Source organism: Melanotaenia boesemani, chromosome 1, assembly GCF_017639745.1.
Source record: "Melanotaenia boesemani isolate fMelBoe1 chromosome 1, fMelBoe1.pri, whole genome shotgun sequence".
Classification (NCBI taxonomy): Eukaryota; Metazoa; Chordata; class Actinopteri; order Atheriniformes; family Melanotaeniidae; genus Melanotaenia; species Melanotaenia boesemani.
The window spans coordinates 42,945,818-42,961,140 of NC_055682.1; the positions used below are offsets into that span (position 1 = coordinate 42,945,818).

Here is a 15,323-nt window from a genome sequence, read left to right on the forward strand (position 1 = left end):
AGTCGTTTTCAGGGAGGTCAACTTTAAGTCTCTGGACGCAGAAGACCGAGCAATACCATCAGAACTCACGGGGGCAGTGCCGAGCAGAATAGTTTTCATGTGATCAGCAAAAGAAACGGAGCAGAGAAGAAGAAGAGAATCAGGAAGGGAAGAAAAAAGCAGAAGAATGAAGATGAAGACAACAACTGCAGAGATTGTGCGAGCTTTTAAGAAAGAAAAACAGACATGTGAATGTTTTACTTTGTTTTTAATCCAGCTTCCCCCCATCCTGTGTTCTGCTCACACTGTGACTTTGTTTCTTTCTCTGTCTTTAAAGTCTTATGTTAAAAAGACTTGTTTTGCACATATGAGGGTGTAAAAAAAACTCAATAAATCAAATACACAGACTGACATGCACAAAGAGTATTGGGAAGAAATCTTGCAGAGAGCTAATCTGATTTTTCAACCAGATAGCTGCTAATTTAGCTGCGATCTTCTCCATGTTTCATCCACTTCAACATCACGGTCATCTGTCTGCATAGCAGCAATAAGCATACAGCAAAATGAATAGTTGGTAAGCAGTAGTTTCATTTATAGGATGATATAGAATGATTGTGTTTACCTTCTCTACTTGGCACAGCGGTAAAAACCATCTCTCCACAGACATTGCTCCCTGTTATGACATAACTTTAACTGAAATAAAGGAGCATTTCACCATTTTAAGGGTATTCAAATGTTTTTATTTATTATGGCTCTTACAACCATTATCTGATAAAGGATATAGAATTACTTGAATAATCTGTTAACTCCAGAAATCAGACTACATGCAGGTCAAATATATGATCCTTAAGCACTGCAGGATTTGCTCCAAACTGAAGCTTCCTCTCTGCATCCATGCTGATTTAGTTGGGTGTAGTATTGTGATGCCTTTGGGTCAAAGACTAATCAACTCATATTGTAAATAAATTACATAAAAAGCAGTTTGTAGTTAATAAATAGTAAATGCAACTTCATGCTAAAAACAGTTTTGAAATCTAATCAGTGTGATACATCTATATCACAATGATCTTTGTGATATTGTATACGTAACTACGCGAGCGAGTGAGCGCTCTTACGTGATATGCATGCAATTGTTTAAGCTAGGCTAACCAACTTAAGTATGATATTAAGAAGTGTCTTTCAGTTAGTGATTTGTTTTTCCCAGTCTGTATCTTTCAGTTACAAAAAACACAAGTAATATAAAAGTACATAAAAGATCTTCAATAAGATCAAGAAAAGCAAGCCTTGTGTGGAGAGCCTTTTTTTTTTTTTTTTTTTTTTTTACTTTTTTTGCTTTGTTCGCTGGCTGTCTAGCTTCATATAGCCAGACTTTGCTGGGGAACAGCTAGATGAAGTAACCAGTGGTGAACAACAGCCAGAAGTTTCCCTTCAACCAGCTAAAACACAGCAACAGTCACAACCGCTGGACACAGTCATCTAGGAGAACAAGTAAGCAGTCTCAGCGGTCATCACCAACTACCTCTTCAACTACAAGAGCCTATGCCAAAGCTAAGGCCGCACAAGCTCAACTAGCTTTTGCTGAGAAAGAGGCCGACATGATGAAACAGAAAGCAGAATAGGAAGCAAGTATGCTAAAACAAAAAGCTGATTTGGATGCAAGTCTCCATCTTCTGCAGTGCCAGAAGGCAGCAGCTGCAGCTGAAGCTGAAGCCGTAGCCTACGAAGAGGCAGAACTTCAAAGCGGGGAGTTCAGCAGACCCCAAAGTGTAGAGTTTGAGCTTAGTGCAGCACAGCTCACTAGTGAATATGTTCAACAACAAAGTGAGTTACTTTATCCAGATATTCAGGATGATGCAATACAGCCTCCTGAAAGAAATGACAATGAGGTAGACGTACAAGACAGTACACGAATTACCAAGCCTGTCACGGCCAGCATTCAAACAAACCCACCACCAGTAAAAAGAGAAATGAAACCAGAGCCAACAGTTAGCACACACTTAACCAACACCTACCTGCCCGGCCCTCCAAAGAAAACTACCAATCTTCCTGACGGCTGCATGGCTACAACTAACAGTGCACAAGATTCTGCAAAATACCTCATCCGTAAAGAACTGGTGAGCACAGGTCTCCTGCAATTTTATGATAAACCTGAAAACTATTGGGCATGGAAAACGTCATTTCTCAGTGCAAACAATGACCTAAATTTGTCTCCCAGAGAGGAGTTAGATTTGTTAACAAGGTGGTTGGGTTCATCCGAACAAGCAAAACGCATTCGTGCTGTACACACCCTGAATCCTGCTGCAGGTGCCAGGATGGTCTGGCAACGCCTTGAAGAGCGCTACGGCTCACACGAGGTCTTCGAGGACGCACTTTTGAAAAAGGTAGAAGACTTTCCAAAATTAACAAATAAAGACAACATTAAGTTACAAGAGCGTAGCGACATCCTAATGGAGCTAAAGTTTGCTAAACAAGATGGCGCCCTACCAGGACTAGCATACCTGGACACAGCTCGAGGGGTCAGACAGATAGTTGAGAAACTTCCCTTCAACTTACAGGAAAGATGGTAGGCACACAGTACAAAGAGACTCATAATGTGTCATTTCCTCCTTTCTCAGTTTTCACACAGTTTATTCAGCAGCAAGCAAAAATGTGGAACGACCCAAGCTTTGCTATGTCTAATACTAACAGTCATGTCCCTTCTCATAGAGAAAAGTTGAGGCCTTATAGCCGCAAAACTACTGTGTCAGCACACAAAACGGACATTATGGCAGAACCTAATCAAAATAGTCCCAGTCCAAAACAAATGGAGGAACCAGATCGCCAGTGCCTGTTGCACAAAAACCCTCACCCACTCAAGACGTGTACGTTTTTCAGAGATAAACCAATTGAAGAGAGACAGGCTTATCTGAAAGAGCATCACATCTGCTACAGGTGCTGCGGGTCCGTCCAACATATTGCTAAAGACTGCAAAGCAGTAGTAAAGTGTATTGAATGTGACAGTCCTAAACACTTATCAGCAATGCGTCCTGGCCCCGCTCCAGCCCCAAGAGCACTGCACCGGAAAACAGTCAGAGCGAAGAGAAAACAGAGCTCACCTTCAGTCATCTCAAAATGTACAGAGGTATGTGGCCAGAGCGCTAGCCCACGCTACTGTTCTAAGATCAGTCTAGTCAAAGCATATCCTGCAGGCCAAAAAGAGAAAGCTGGTAAAACGTATGCTGTAATAGATGAACAATTGAACAAATCACTAGCTCAGTCTGAGTTTTGTACCCTCTTTGATATAAAAGCTAGACCCACTCCATATACATTAAAAACTTGTTCTGGAAAAGCACAAACATTCGGAAGGAGAGCTGTCAAATTCTTCCTTGAGTCCATGGTTGGAAAAGTCAACATCCAGCTACCCCCTCTAATTGAATGTGACTCTGTTCTGGATGATAGGTCTGAAATACCCTCTCCGGAGATTGCACGGGATCATTCACATCTACTGCCAGTTGCGGACAAAATTCAACCTGTTGACCACCATGCTCCTATCCTTTTACTCCTGAGTAGAGACGACATCAGGGTCCATAAGGTACGTGAGCAAATCAGTGGGCCCAACAATGCACCTTATGCCCAAAGGCTCGACTTAGGCTGGGTTATTGTGGGGGAGGTGTTTTTAGGAAAATCGCACAGTCAGCCAGAGGTCAGTGTCTACAAAACGTACACCTTAGATAATGGCTGTGCATCCTACTTTGAGCCCTGCCCAAACATAATGCACATCAAAGAGAATTATGGGGTCACTATGAGCACTACTCTTACACAGCACTACACAGACAACCTAGGGCACTCTGTGTTTGTTAGATCAGAATGTGATGACAAACAAGAGCTGTCTGTTGATGACAAAACGTTCCTAACTATGATGAACAAAGTTTGTCAAAACCAGGAAAATAGCTGGGTCGCACCATTACCCTTTCGCTCTCCAAGAAGAAGGCTCCCAAACAACAAAGAGCAGGCCTTAAAATGGCTCAGCAGTCTTTGAAGGACTTTAGAAAATAGACCAGAAATGAAAGCTCATTCCATCCAATTTATGCAGAAAATGTTGGATAACGATCAAGCCGAACCTGCTCCTAACTTGCCCGGAGGTAAAGAACATTGGTATCTGCCCATGTTCGGTGTATATCATCAACAGAAGCCAGAACAAATAGGGGTCGTGTTTGATTCTAGTGCAGAGTGTGATGGTACATCCCTAAACCAAGTGCTTCTACCAGATTTGAACAACTCCCTGTTAGGAGTCCTGTTGCTTTTTCGTAAAGAGCCCATAGCCCTGACTGCCGACGTACAGCAAATGTTTTATTGCTTTGTTGTGCGTAAAGACCACAGAGACAATTTGCGCTATCAGTGGTACAAGGACAATGACATCACAAAAAACACAGTTGAGTTCAGAATGAAAGTTCCCGTGTTCGGAAACTGCCCATCTCCTGCTGTTGTCATTTATTGCAGGAGACGGGCAGCTCAGCAGGGTGAACGAGAACATGGCTCTGATGCAAGACAGTTTGTTGAGCGGCAGTTTTATGTCGATGACAGGCTCACATCAGTCGCCTCGCAAGAGGAAGCGATTGACTTACTTAAGAGAACCCAAAACATGTTAGCAGAGTCTAACCTACGACTTCACAAAGTGGCATCAAACTGCAGTCAAGTCATGGAAGCTTTCCCTGCAGAGGATCGTGCAAAGGACTTGAAAGATTTAGATGTAGGAGTAGATCCTCTCCCAGTACAGAGAAGCTTAGGACTCCGCTGGAACCTGCAGTCTGACAGTTTCACTTACAAGGTATCTAATGAGACCAAACCATTCACACGTAGGGGCATATTGTCGACTGTCAACAGCCTCTATGACCCTCTAGGTTTTGTTGCTCCCATAATAATGCAAGGCAAAGCACTACTCTGGGAGCTGTCATCTGACGGGAAAAACTGGAATTCCCCCCTACCCACTAAAAAGCTTGACATGTGGGCATCGTGGAAAAACTCTTTGCAAGCTCTCAAAAACCTCCAGATTCCAATGGTGCTACAGACCAGGTACGTTAAGCACAATAAAAGTGAAAGAACTGTGTATCTTCTCTGATGCCTCCACTGTTGCTATAGGGTCAGTAGCTTATCTGCGTACAGTTGACAGTGAAGGACAGTGTCATGTTGGACTTGTAATGGGGAAGTCTAAACTCGCACCTCGCCCACCACACTCAGTACGACATCTAGAACTCTGTGCTGCTGTACTCGCAGTAGAAATGTTCGAGCTCATCAGGGACGAGCTGGACATCGAAGTAACCAATGTGACATTTTACACCAACAGTAGGATTGTGTTAGGTTACATACACGACAACTCCAAACAATTCTACATGTATGTTGCCAACAGGGTTACACGCATTAGAGCAGGGCTACTCAATTCGGTCCTACGAGGGCCACAATCCAGCAGGTTTTCCATGTATCCCTGCACCAACACACCTGAGTCAAATTAATGAGTCATTGTGTAGAACCTGATTGGCTGTTAGAGCCACCTAATTTGACTCAGGTGTGTCCTGTGTTCCCCAGCCAGCGTGAGGAAAGTTACAGCCAACACAACCAAGTCAGAAGAGGTTTCACTCACAGATGCTGCTTCTCTCTGGAAAAAGGATGGCAGAGGGGTTTGACATCTTTAAGTCGGTTGGGTTCCACTTTGGGGTGAAGAGGAATTGTAACTTTGTGAATGAACAGTCGGATCTTCTCCACCAGATTGCTGCCTTGTTTCACCTCATAAACCTGATAGAAACAGGAGATATGTCAGGTGAGTTTAAGCAGATTGGAACAGACATCCAGTGGTTAATTTAATGGCATCATCTGCAAATAAATGTACATTCAACAACAGTGAATGTGCATGTGTCACCATCACACAGAGTGTGGGACTGATCCGCCATGTAGGGGGAGTAACAGTTAAGTAGTGGCCATCGTCTTTGTTTCCTTCTGGCTGAGCGAGGGTTGGATATAAAAGACATATAATTGATCTAAGTTAACATCAATAAACATGTGATGAATTTTATAAATGACGAGTGTGATGGTAAAGCTGCAGCTGACAGTTTGTAGACTGGCAGGTTTTAATCCATCGTCTGTAAAATTGCTGCAAGAACATTTAATGATCAGTAGTTTATAAATCCATGACAGGTGTAGGAACGTCCACCAACAGCAGGTAAACAGCTACGTCTGAGACAGGTGGAAACATTTAGACCTGAACTTCATTCATTCTTCAGCAGATTGCAACTAAGTCATTCATAATTTGTGTTTCTGCATCGTAACCACGACTCACTTCTTCTGTCATGGAGGACGTTTCTAGCTAGCGTGTTTTAGACGTGTTTTTCACCTAGTTTACTGGAGAGAAACCTGAAGGTGGAGATAGAAACAGTAGCTGGGTTTACCCAAGATGGCGGACAAAGCCACAATGATGTCACCTGAGTATTCTCTATAAATAGTCTTTAAACAGTAAAATAAGACCCTTTAAAAAATGGAAAGTCAACATTTGTCTCCAGAAACATGGAGGGAGATGATGAAAGATGCAGCTGGACGGCAGGCTTGCACCGACACCACACAGCATCCTTTCCAAGCCCAGCAGACACTGTGCATTGCTGAGCATGACACACATTTGATGGCCTGTCATCTCTGATGCTTTTCACATTCTGGATGATCGGATTCTCACGACAACGCATGTCAGGGATGCAGAATGGCCTCATGAAGGGTCCAACAGCAGCCATCATTCACCACGGATAAAACCAACCAGGATTTACCTTCTTTGTTGGCATCTTCAGCTTCATGAACTCGGCCTCTCGACACAAAACATTCCAGGGAGCGTGGATCTTCAGGAAGCCAATTCCGGGAATTTTGTTCTGGAACACAAACGATTTAGGTTAAATCTTTTTACTTTAAATGGTACTTTTATTCAGTATTTTTCCAAAAGGACAGGCCGACATGTGACCTGGGGCATCAGATAAACTTCGTATAACAAGGACCGTGTGAGCTGCCACTTCAACACACCGTGAAGATTAATATTCTCTACGAACTGTTGGTAGTTATTTCTAATAGTAACCACAGCTAATAAGCAGAGAAACGTTAGTCTGCAGGGATTATTAAAGCTCTGCGGTGCGGCGGAGGAAAACCCTCTGCACCCAGCTCAAACACACCTTTCTTGTTGCAGATGAGGATATGTCTGCAGCCTCTGACGTTATGTAAAAGCACTCACCACCAGACTGGTTTTACGCCCCTCAGTTCTGAACACTGACCCGTCTGGATGAGGACTAATCCAAACAAGCTGCTTTACTGTATATATGCCCTGCATGATTCACCATCATGTTCATGTTGAATGTTGGTTCTGTGTGTTCTTTTAAAGCAGAAAGCCAGAGAGGAACTCTGAGAATAACCCCTCAGATAATCAGAGTGGGACTCCTTTACAGAATTTGGCATGACTTATTAATGAAAAACAACTTGGAAATGATAAATCAGGGCAGGAATCATCTTCACTGGAGGAGGTTTTGGAAGAGAAACTTCTCTTTTATAACAGATAATAGTTAAATATTAATTTTCTACAAAAGCTTTATAGAAACATCTTATGACGACAACTTTGCTCGACAGCTCAAACTAAAAACAGGTGATTTGCTGGAGTCCAAAGTTCATTAAAGATACGGCGTCTGGATTTATCGGCTCATCCACCTCCAGAGTCTGGGAAGAAGACTCGGCCAGGAGGCCACGTGGAACAAAGTCGTCAGGTTCTGGTGGGAACTAAAGAGATCTGGATGCCATTTATTACGTATGTATTACGTGGAGCACTGATCAGATGGGAAGACTGAAGCTGCCAGATCAGATCAGATTCATCTTCTCTGCAGTGGCCTCCTGGCTTTAGATCAGATTTAAGACTCTTTTACTGGTTTTTAAGGGACTAGTAAGACTTACTCCTGCTCTTTTACATAATGAATCTGTTGAACCTGAAGACCTGAGGTAAGCATGAAATATTCACTAAAACCCACTTTTTTAATCTGGATTCTGTTTCAGATTATATTTACTTAATTTAGCTTTTTAAGGTATTTTAATCTTTTTTTTTTTTTTTTGCTGTTGCATTTTATGCTTAGTTAAATTATCCAATTAATTTTCTTACGCTGTTTTAGTATTAATGTGTTAAATTTTTTATCCTATTGGTCTGTTTTAATGTATTTTAATGTTTTTATTCGGTTTTAGTGTTTATTTAATTCTCTTATCTTTTGCTGTTTAAATTTATTGTATTTTTATACTATTTTAGTCTGTTCTAATACATTGATTTGATTTTTTATCATGTGTTAGTCTGTTTTAATCTATTTTTGTTTATCCTATGTTTTAATGTGTTTGAATTTTTTTATTTCATATTAGTGTATTTATTTTATTCTCTCCTTTTTTGGTCTGTTTAAATATATTTATTATATATTTTTTGTCCTATGTTAATGCTCACCTTCTGTTTTAATCTCATCTTTTTCACTATTTTCATTGACCTCACCTCCAGTTTTTCCCGCCAACGGGGTTCCTGATCAGTTTTATCCTGAGACCGGATGAGCTGTGTTTGTGAGGGAAAGCGAGACACAAACAGACTTTGTCTTGTCCTGTTTTTTCTGTGAAGCACTGTGTGTTAGAAAATTGTATGAAAAGCGCTTTATAAATAAAGTCTGATGGTTGCTAGGAAAGGATGATATAATGGTATAAAGGTTTTCAGCATAAACGAAGCCGTTAACATGCACCATGAGATAAAGGTGGGAACGGTTTTTCTGAATATACGGTAACTTGACTGTCCCGAGGACCAGGAAGTCCTGAAACACAATATGTTACCTTGTTTGAAGTCATTCTCCACCTGCAGTCTGGTTGTTTTACCAGCTGAATGATACTGGTGTCACTGATGTAGATGAACCTGCCAACATGACATAACAACACATCTTCCTGTTTCCTGTTGGTAAACGGACACAAGTAGCTAACAGAACTAGTGAAGGAAACATGATCATATCCATCAGCTCTGGATCATCTGCCTTCAACGTCCAAGTCAAAGACCGTCTCCAGACTGTGTCCCGTTTCGACTGACATCCAATGACAGGATGAGGATCGGTCATAAGACCCAGCTGCTCAAAGCTTTTCCCACAACTTTTACTTTCAGTGAAGCTGCTTTGTGTCAAAGAGTTCCTCATGTAGTTCTGAGTGAAAGGCCATGCCGACCACCACCGTAGTAACATTATACACGCCAAGCATCCACATCCTGCTGTTATCGCTTCTAACTCCTCTGTGACTTTCTCTTTTCTCTTTTAAAATGTCAGAATGATGCAGGAGCAGGTTTTCTGGTATGAGCTGATCAGTGAAGAGGTCAGTCCTGCGGGCCGTCTACATCACCAACATGCAGAACTGTTAATAAGGAGCTAATTTCTTGATAAGACGCAGCTTGTAAATTAAGAGTAACTTGTCTTTTAATCAGTTTGTGCTGATACTGCCTTTGTCTGGCAGTCCAGTAAATCTGGTACCAAAGCTGTGGTGTGCATTGCCTACACAGCAGCATCCCTCACCTTAACCCATGAAGGCCCGACCCATGAAAAAATGGTATGGGGGGGATATCTACCATTTATTACTATGTGATACATTAAAAATATTATGTGGTTTTCTGCTTCTGGATATCTATTAGGGAACAGAATACGAGTATCAGATTGTGTTCAACAGAATTTTAAGCAAAGTTTAGACCATAAATTGAAGCAAAATTTCTCAAACTGTATGTGACAAATATGTCGGGCTTTTATGGGTAAAGCTGTGACCATGTGTTCAACAGAACCCAGACATCCTTACATCACTGATTATGTTTAATTCCAGTCTGTTGATTCAGAGAACGAGGACCCAGTTAAAGAAAACTGATCTGAGTCCTAGTCTGACCGGTGCTCTGCTCTGACTGAAGCAAGTAAATAATCAGCAAATTTTTCTGAATCTGTCACCACCGATTAGACCTCTTTATCATCCATTCCTCACCATTATTTAGAAAGAAATCCAAAACCGAATGCCAGTCATATCTTTGTAACTGACTCGGCCCTGCACACCTGTAAAACATGAAGGACTGTGGTGATCTTTACTTCCTGAAATGTCTTGCATACATCAGTCTGCATTAGGTGCCATTTTTTCCTTCCTGAATGCTCAATGCAAAGGAAGAAAAAGTGCATTTTAATAGTTATTCATGGGAAACAAACAACCTGTCAGAAAGAATCTAACACAGACTAATCAAACCAGCTCTCACCCCTTCATCCTTTTCCAGCTCTAGTCCCGACTCTAGGAGGTTTTCCTCAAACTCCTTCCGCTTGAAGCGCCTGTCATCCTCATGGTAGTCGGTGCGCTGGTCTCGGGCGGCGATCTCCGGGTCCTCCTGCGGCTGCAGCGGCGCTCGGCTGCTTCTCATGCTTAGGCTGCGGCGAAGCCGTTGGAAGAAGTTGTCACCAAACCTGGATGAATGCCGACGGATGCTGCTGCTGGGCTTTTGGATGCTGTACGCCAACACGTAGTCCACACGCCGCTGTCCATCAGAGAAATACGGGCCGAGTGGTGGATGCAGGGACGAGCCATCATCGGCATAGAAGCTTCTCATGGGCTGGAAGCAGAACAGAGAGTCACAGAGAACAAGACTTTTAATTATATTATATTATATTATATTAATAATTTAATTATTATTCCATGAAAGTAAGGACAAGATGACTGTACAATCCTCTCAGAACTTTTGTCTTCCATTGTTGTTCACAAATGCACTTCGAACATGACTTTCATGTGTAAATGGATACAACCATAATACCAACAATAAAACACTGATGTAATAATAGTCTTCTTTAAGTCAATTCACATCCACAAGAATTCAGCTTATGTCCATCTAATGTAGGTGGACTGTTCTCAGAAAATGAATCTTAAATAAAGCAGATAAAATGTGATTCAGCCGGTTGTGAGTAAATAAATATTTGTAGGGGGCGGTGTGGGGGCGGTATGACTGAGTTCCCGGCCGGACCGGGCTCCTTCCTGGTGAGTTTGGTGGAGATCAACAGTACAATGGGTCAGTTACAAGGACTTCCCGTTTGATTGCGTCAGACCACTATTCACCATGGTTACGTTTGGCGAAGGAACTTGAGTTTTTTATTGTGGTATCATGAAAAGGGTTTGACCTGTCGTGAAGCATTTTCAAGTTTGTAAGTTTCATTCCTGAAGAGAAGGAACCCAGCGTCTGAAAAAAAGCACTTCCTGTTGAAAGTGGGTGGGGCTTAGGGCTAGACCGGAATTGGTCATATGGATCTGTTCAGGACCAGACCCTGATTAATCCCTGCAAGTCTGATGGGGGTTGAATTAGAATTGAGGGATTTATACTGATTTATGATGTCATGGCGTCTTATCGAAGTTCGCCATGGCGCCATGGTCTCGCCCTGCAGCGTAGAGCAACAGTTTTCACTGGACATCATCACCAACTTGTTTTCTTCTGTCTGACTCAGTTTGGACCAGATTGTGTCCAAAACATCAGAGAAGTGGGTCTTCAAGTAAAAACCATGACTTCCTGTTGCCAGGGTGCGTGGCCAATTCATAGCCCAAATATTGATATTTAGATGTGTTCAGGATGGGACTGGCATCATACATGGCCATTTTGGTTCAGATAAGTTGTTTTATGTGGAAGTTATATCACTTTCATTTTTCATGGGAAACATCAAACTTTGAGGTCCCGCCCCTTTTATGCCCTTTCTCCTATTAGAAAACTTTTAATAACTTTTAAAGACACATGCCTTCTCAACGTCCTGAGCTATTTTGATGTCAGTACAATGAAATGTCTAGGAGGAGATAGATTTTAAGTGACGTCAGTAAAATGCCAAAATGGCGACTTTGACCCAAAATGGCCGACTTCCTGTTGGTTTCAAGCCGTTGCACCAAGAGGATTTTTTGTTCGCCCGAGCATTTAGAATATGTGTAGCAAATTTCATGACTACTGATGACGTGCAGTGGCGGGGCATCATAAATAGGTGGCGCTCTTGTTCAATTTTGCCTGAACAGTCCTGAGCACCTCAAAATACGTAAATTTACACATTCCCTTTAGAGGGGGGGGGCAGGGGTTACGAAAAAATTGGTGAGTTTTCAAGCATGTTCAGGTCCTCTAAAATGCAGTTCATTTTTGAGAAGGAAAAAAACAGCAATTACAACAGGCCTTCGCACCGCCTTCGGTGCTCGGGCCTAATAAAACAATGACATCTTAGATTTAAAAACATTTCCAAGTTAAAAATAAACTTCTCTGCTTTTTGGCAGCGCTTGAGTTGTATTTTAAAAGCTGGGAATGCGAGACATTCTCTTATTGAGGGTGCTAGAATGCTCCAGACTTTACCACCTTTCACAGGGAGTGTATTTGGTCCAAAGGCAGTTCTTCTGTGGGGAATTTCGCAGTCCCCCTAAAAAAAGTCCTGGTACTGAGACCACTGTGAGTTCTTGGGAGGTGGAGCCAGTCCATGTAACACCGTATAAAATAAACATGCATATTTAAAATTCTTAATTCTCCAAGCTCAACAGATTGTATTAACTAAGATGTCACACTGGTGAAATGACAGAGGCTTTTAGTGAACATCCTACAGATGGTGTGTTTGGTGTTCAGTAGCAGACAGGGTTTATAAAGCCATGTCCAACACATTTCATAGAAATCTGAAAAAATGTCAGCTCAAATGATGAAGAGGAAGAATCTGTGACAGAGACAGTTCCGTTTTTGTCTGTTTCTAAAAGCTGAACTTTCAGTGACTTTACTCGTACAGGCTTACTGAAAGGTGGAGGAATTCGAGCCAACTCTACTTCCTGGTCACGCTGGACACAGCTGCAACATCCACCTCCTAAAGGAGAATTCTTTAAAAAGAACCAGCGACAACAAAAAGCCTGTCTGACCTTGTCCAGTCTCATCAGGATCAGGCTGAGCGTACCATTCTGACACTTGATGAACTAAACTCCAGGCAGTCTGGAGGCTTGCACTAGCCCGTCTTCATATATGCCTGAGTGTATTAGTCACGCTGTGGGAGAAATCTGTTCCAACACTCAGTTTGTTGGTACTGGGCTCGTCTCTGAGAACAAAAAGCCAATCCACTTTGTTTTAAATGTGCTTTATAAATAAAGACAAGTCTCTGAAGTGCTGCACATCAACAACCAACAATAATCAACATGATTAATATAAAAAAGAAAGAAAGAAAAAAATAAATAAAATAAAATATTTAAACAATAAAAGCAAGTGAAAAGATAAGGGATAATGCCCGACGAGGTGTCCATCATCAGAAATTAATGGATGACGCGGTGCGTGAACCGCAAACATGCTACACAAAAACATGCTACAGGTAGCATGCATGTTATCCCACATGCTACATGTAACTGCCTCAGCCCTGACGTGTTGAAGGCGTGTTCCAGTCAGCTGTGTGGAGTTCTCCAGCACCTCTTTACCTGAGCCTCTGCCTTCAGAGAGGGCCAGCGCTCCGGAAAACATCCTGCCTGGTCCCAATGCCCAAAAGAGGACATCCTGCGTCACTGGAGGATTACAGGTCAGTGGCAGTGACCTCTCACATCATGAAGGTCGTGGAGAAACTGATCCTGGCACACCTCAGACCGCTGGTGCATCCATCACAAGACCCCCTGCAGTTTGCATATCAACCTCATGTTGGGGTTGATGATGCAATCATCCACCTGCTGCAGAAGACTAACTCCTCCCTGGACAGACTGACACCTCAGTCCGCATCATGTTCTTCGACTTCAGTGCCTTCAACACCATCCAGCCCAGCCTGCTGAAGGCCAGACTGGAGAACATGCGGGTGAGCGCTCCCCTCGTTGCTTGGGTTGAGGACTATCTGGCGGGCGGACCACAGTTTGTGAGATTACAGGACTGTTTCTGGTCGTCTGATTAGTAACGTCGGGGCCCCCAAGGTTCTGTACTGCCTCCCTTCCTCTTCACCACACACACGTCAGACTTCATGTACTGCACTGAGTTACATCATCTCCAGAAATTCTCTGATGACAAGACCATTGTGTGGTGTGTGGAGGGAGGGAGGGAGGCTGAGTACAGGGACCTGGTGGACCTCTTTGTGAAGTGGTGCGGAGAGAACCATCTGCCACTGAACGTGGCAAAGACTAAAGAGATGGTGGTGGACTTCAGGAAGAACAAGCACCTGCCCTCTCCTGTCTGCATCAGGGAGACGGACGTGGATTTTGAGGATACAAGTACCTGGGTGTAACACTGGACAATAAACTGCACTGGTCCACCAACACAGAGGCCGTTTACAAGAAGGGCACGAGCAGCTTCACTTCCTGAGGAGCTCAGGTCGTTTCATGTCTGCAACCAGATGCTGCAGATGTTTCATCCGTCTGCTGCTTGCTGTAAACTGATCATCCTGGAGGACAGACTCATTCAACCCGCTGCTCTAAGGAACGGTGCAGGAATTCCTTCCTACGTTGCACATGCTACATATATGTACAGAAAACATTTATATGTGTACATATAGTATTATTATTATTATTATTATTATTATTATTATTATTATTATTATTACTAGCAGTAGTAGTAGTAGTAGTAATAGTAGTAGTAGCAGCATATACCATTGCTGCTACCATTATATACTATTATTATTATTACAGTTACTTTGACTATTATTTTTATCTTCTCACAAGTGTCCCTAAGTGTATTATTCTATTATTCTGCTTCAATATTTCACCTTGTTGTGTTTTTTTGGGTATTTTGTGTACTATACCGGGCTGCTATGACAACTTAATTTCCCCTTGGAGATGAAAAAAGTTATGTCTATGTAAAACTTAAAAAATGGCTTCAAGTTAAAGTTATAAAGGTTGTTCAGAAAGCCTCCAAAGAAGGAAAAAAAACTTAAACCTCTCAAATTCACTCATCGATGCCAACATTCTCTTCTCTAACAAAGTCTGACTGGTTCACATTATGTCATTACAGATAATCTATAGAATATCACAGATGGCTAATGTCTCAGCATTACACTCACCTTCCACGTCATCAGCTCCACCTGTTCAACTTCCTGTTAATACTTATATCCAACCAGCCAATCACACGGCAGCACGTAGTCATGGAGACGTGGTGAAGACGACTTGCTGAAGTTCAAGCTGAGCATCAGAATGAGGAAGAAAGAGGATTTAAGAGACTTTGAACGCGCCATGGTTGTTGGTCTGATTTTTTTTTACTGGGATTTCCACCCACAACCATCTCCAGGGTTTCCAGAGATGGTCTGAAGAAGAGAAAACATCCAGAGCAGCAGTTGTCTGGACCAGGATGCAGCAGAAGACACACCGGGTGCCTCCTGCCAGCT

The 15,323-nt window shown here is 42.4% G+C and overlaps 1 protein-coding gene across 4 annotated transcripts in view; it reads right to left on the reverse strand.

Annotated features, from left to right (window-relative positions):
- ano1a (anoctamin 1, calcium activated chloride channel a) overlaps positions 1-15,323 on the reverse strand; it is a 146,897-nt gene that overhangs the window by 112,702 nt on the left and 18,872 nt on the right. For all 4 annotated transcript variants that reach the window (XM_041988250.1, XM_041988178.1, XM_041988415.1 and 1 more), the window contains exons 3-5: positions 10,256-10,603; positions 6,765-6,863; positions 5,597-5,748 (exon numbers count right to left, since the gene is read on the reverse strand). In XM_041988250.1, the coding sequence (XP_041844184.1) occupies positions 5,597-5,748; positions 6,765-6,863; positions 10,256-10,603 (599 nt within the window). The remainder of the gene's footprint in view (positions 1-5,596; positions 5,749-6,764; positions 6,864-10,255; positions 10,604-15,323) is intronic.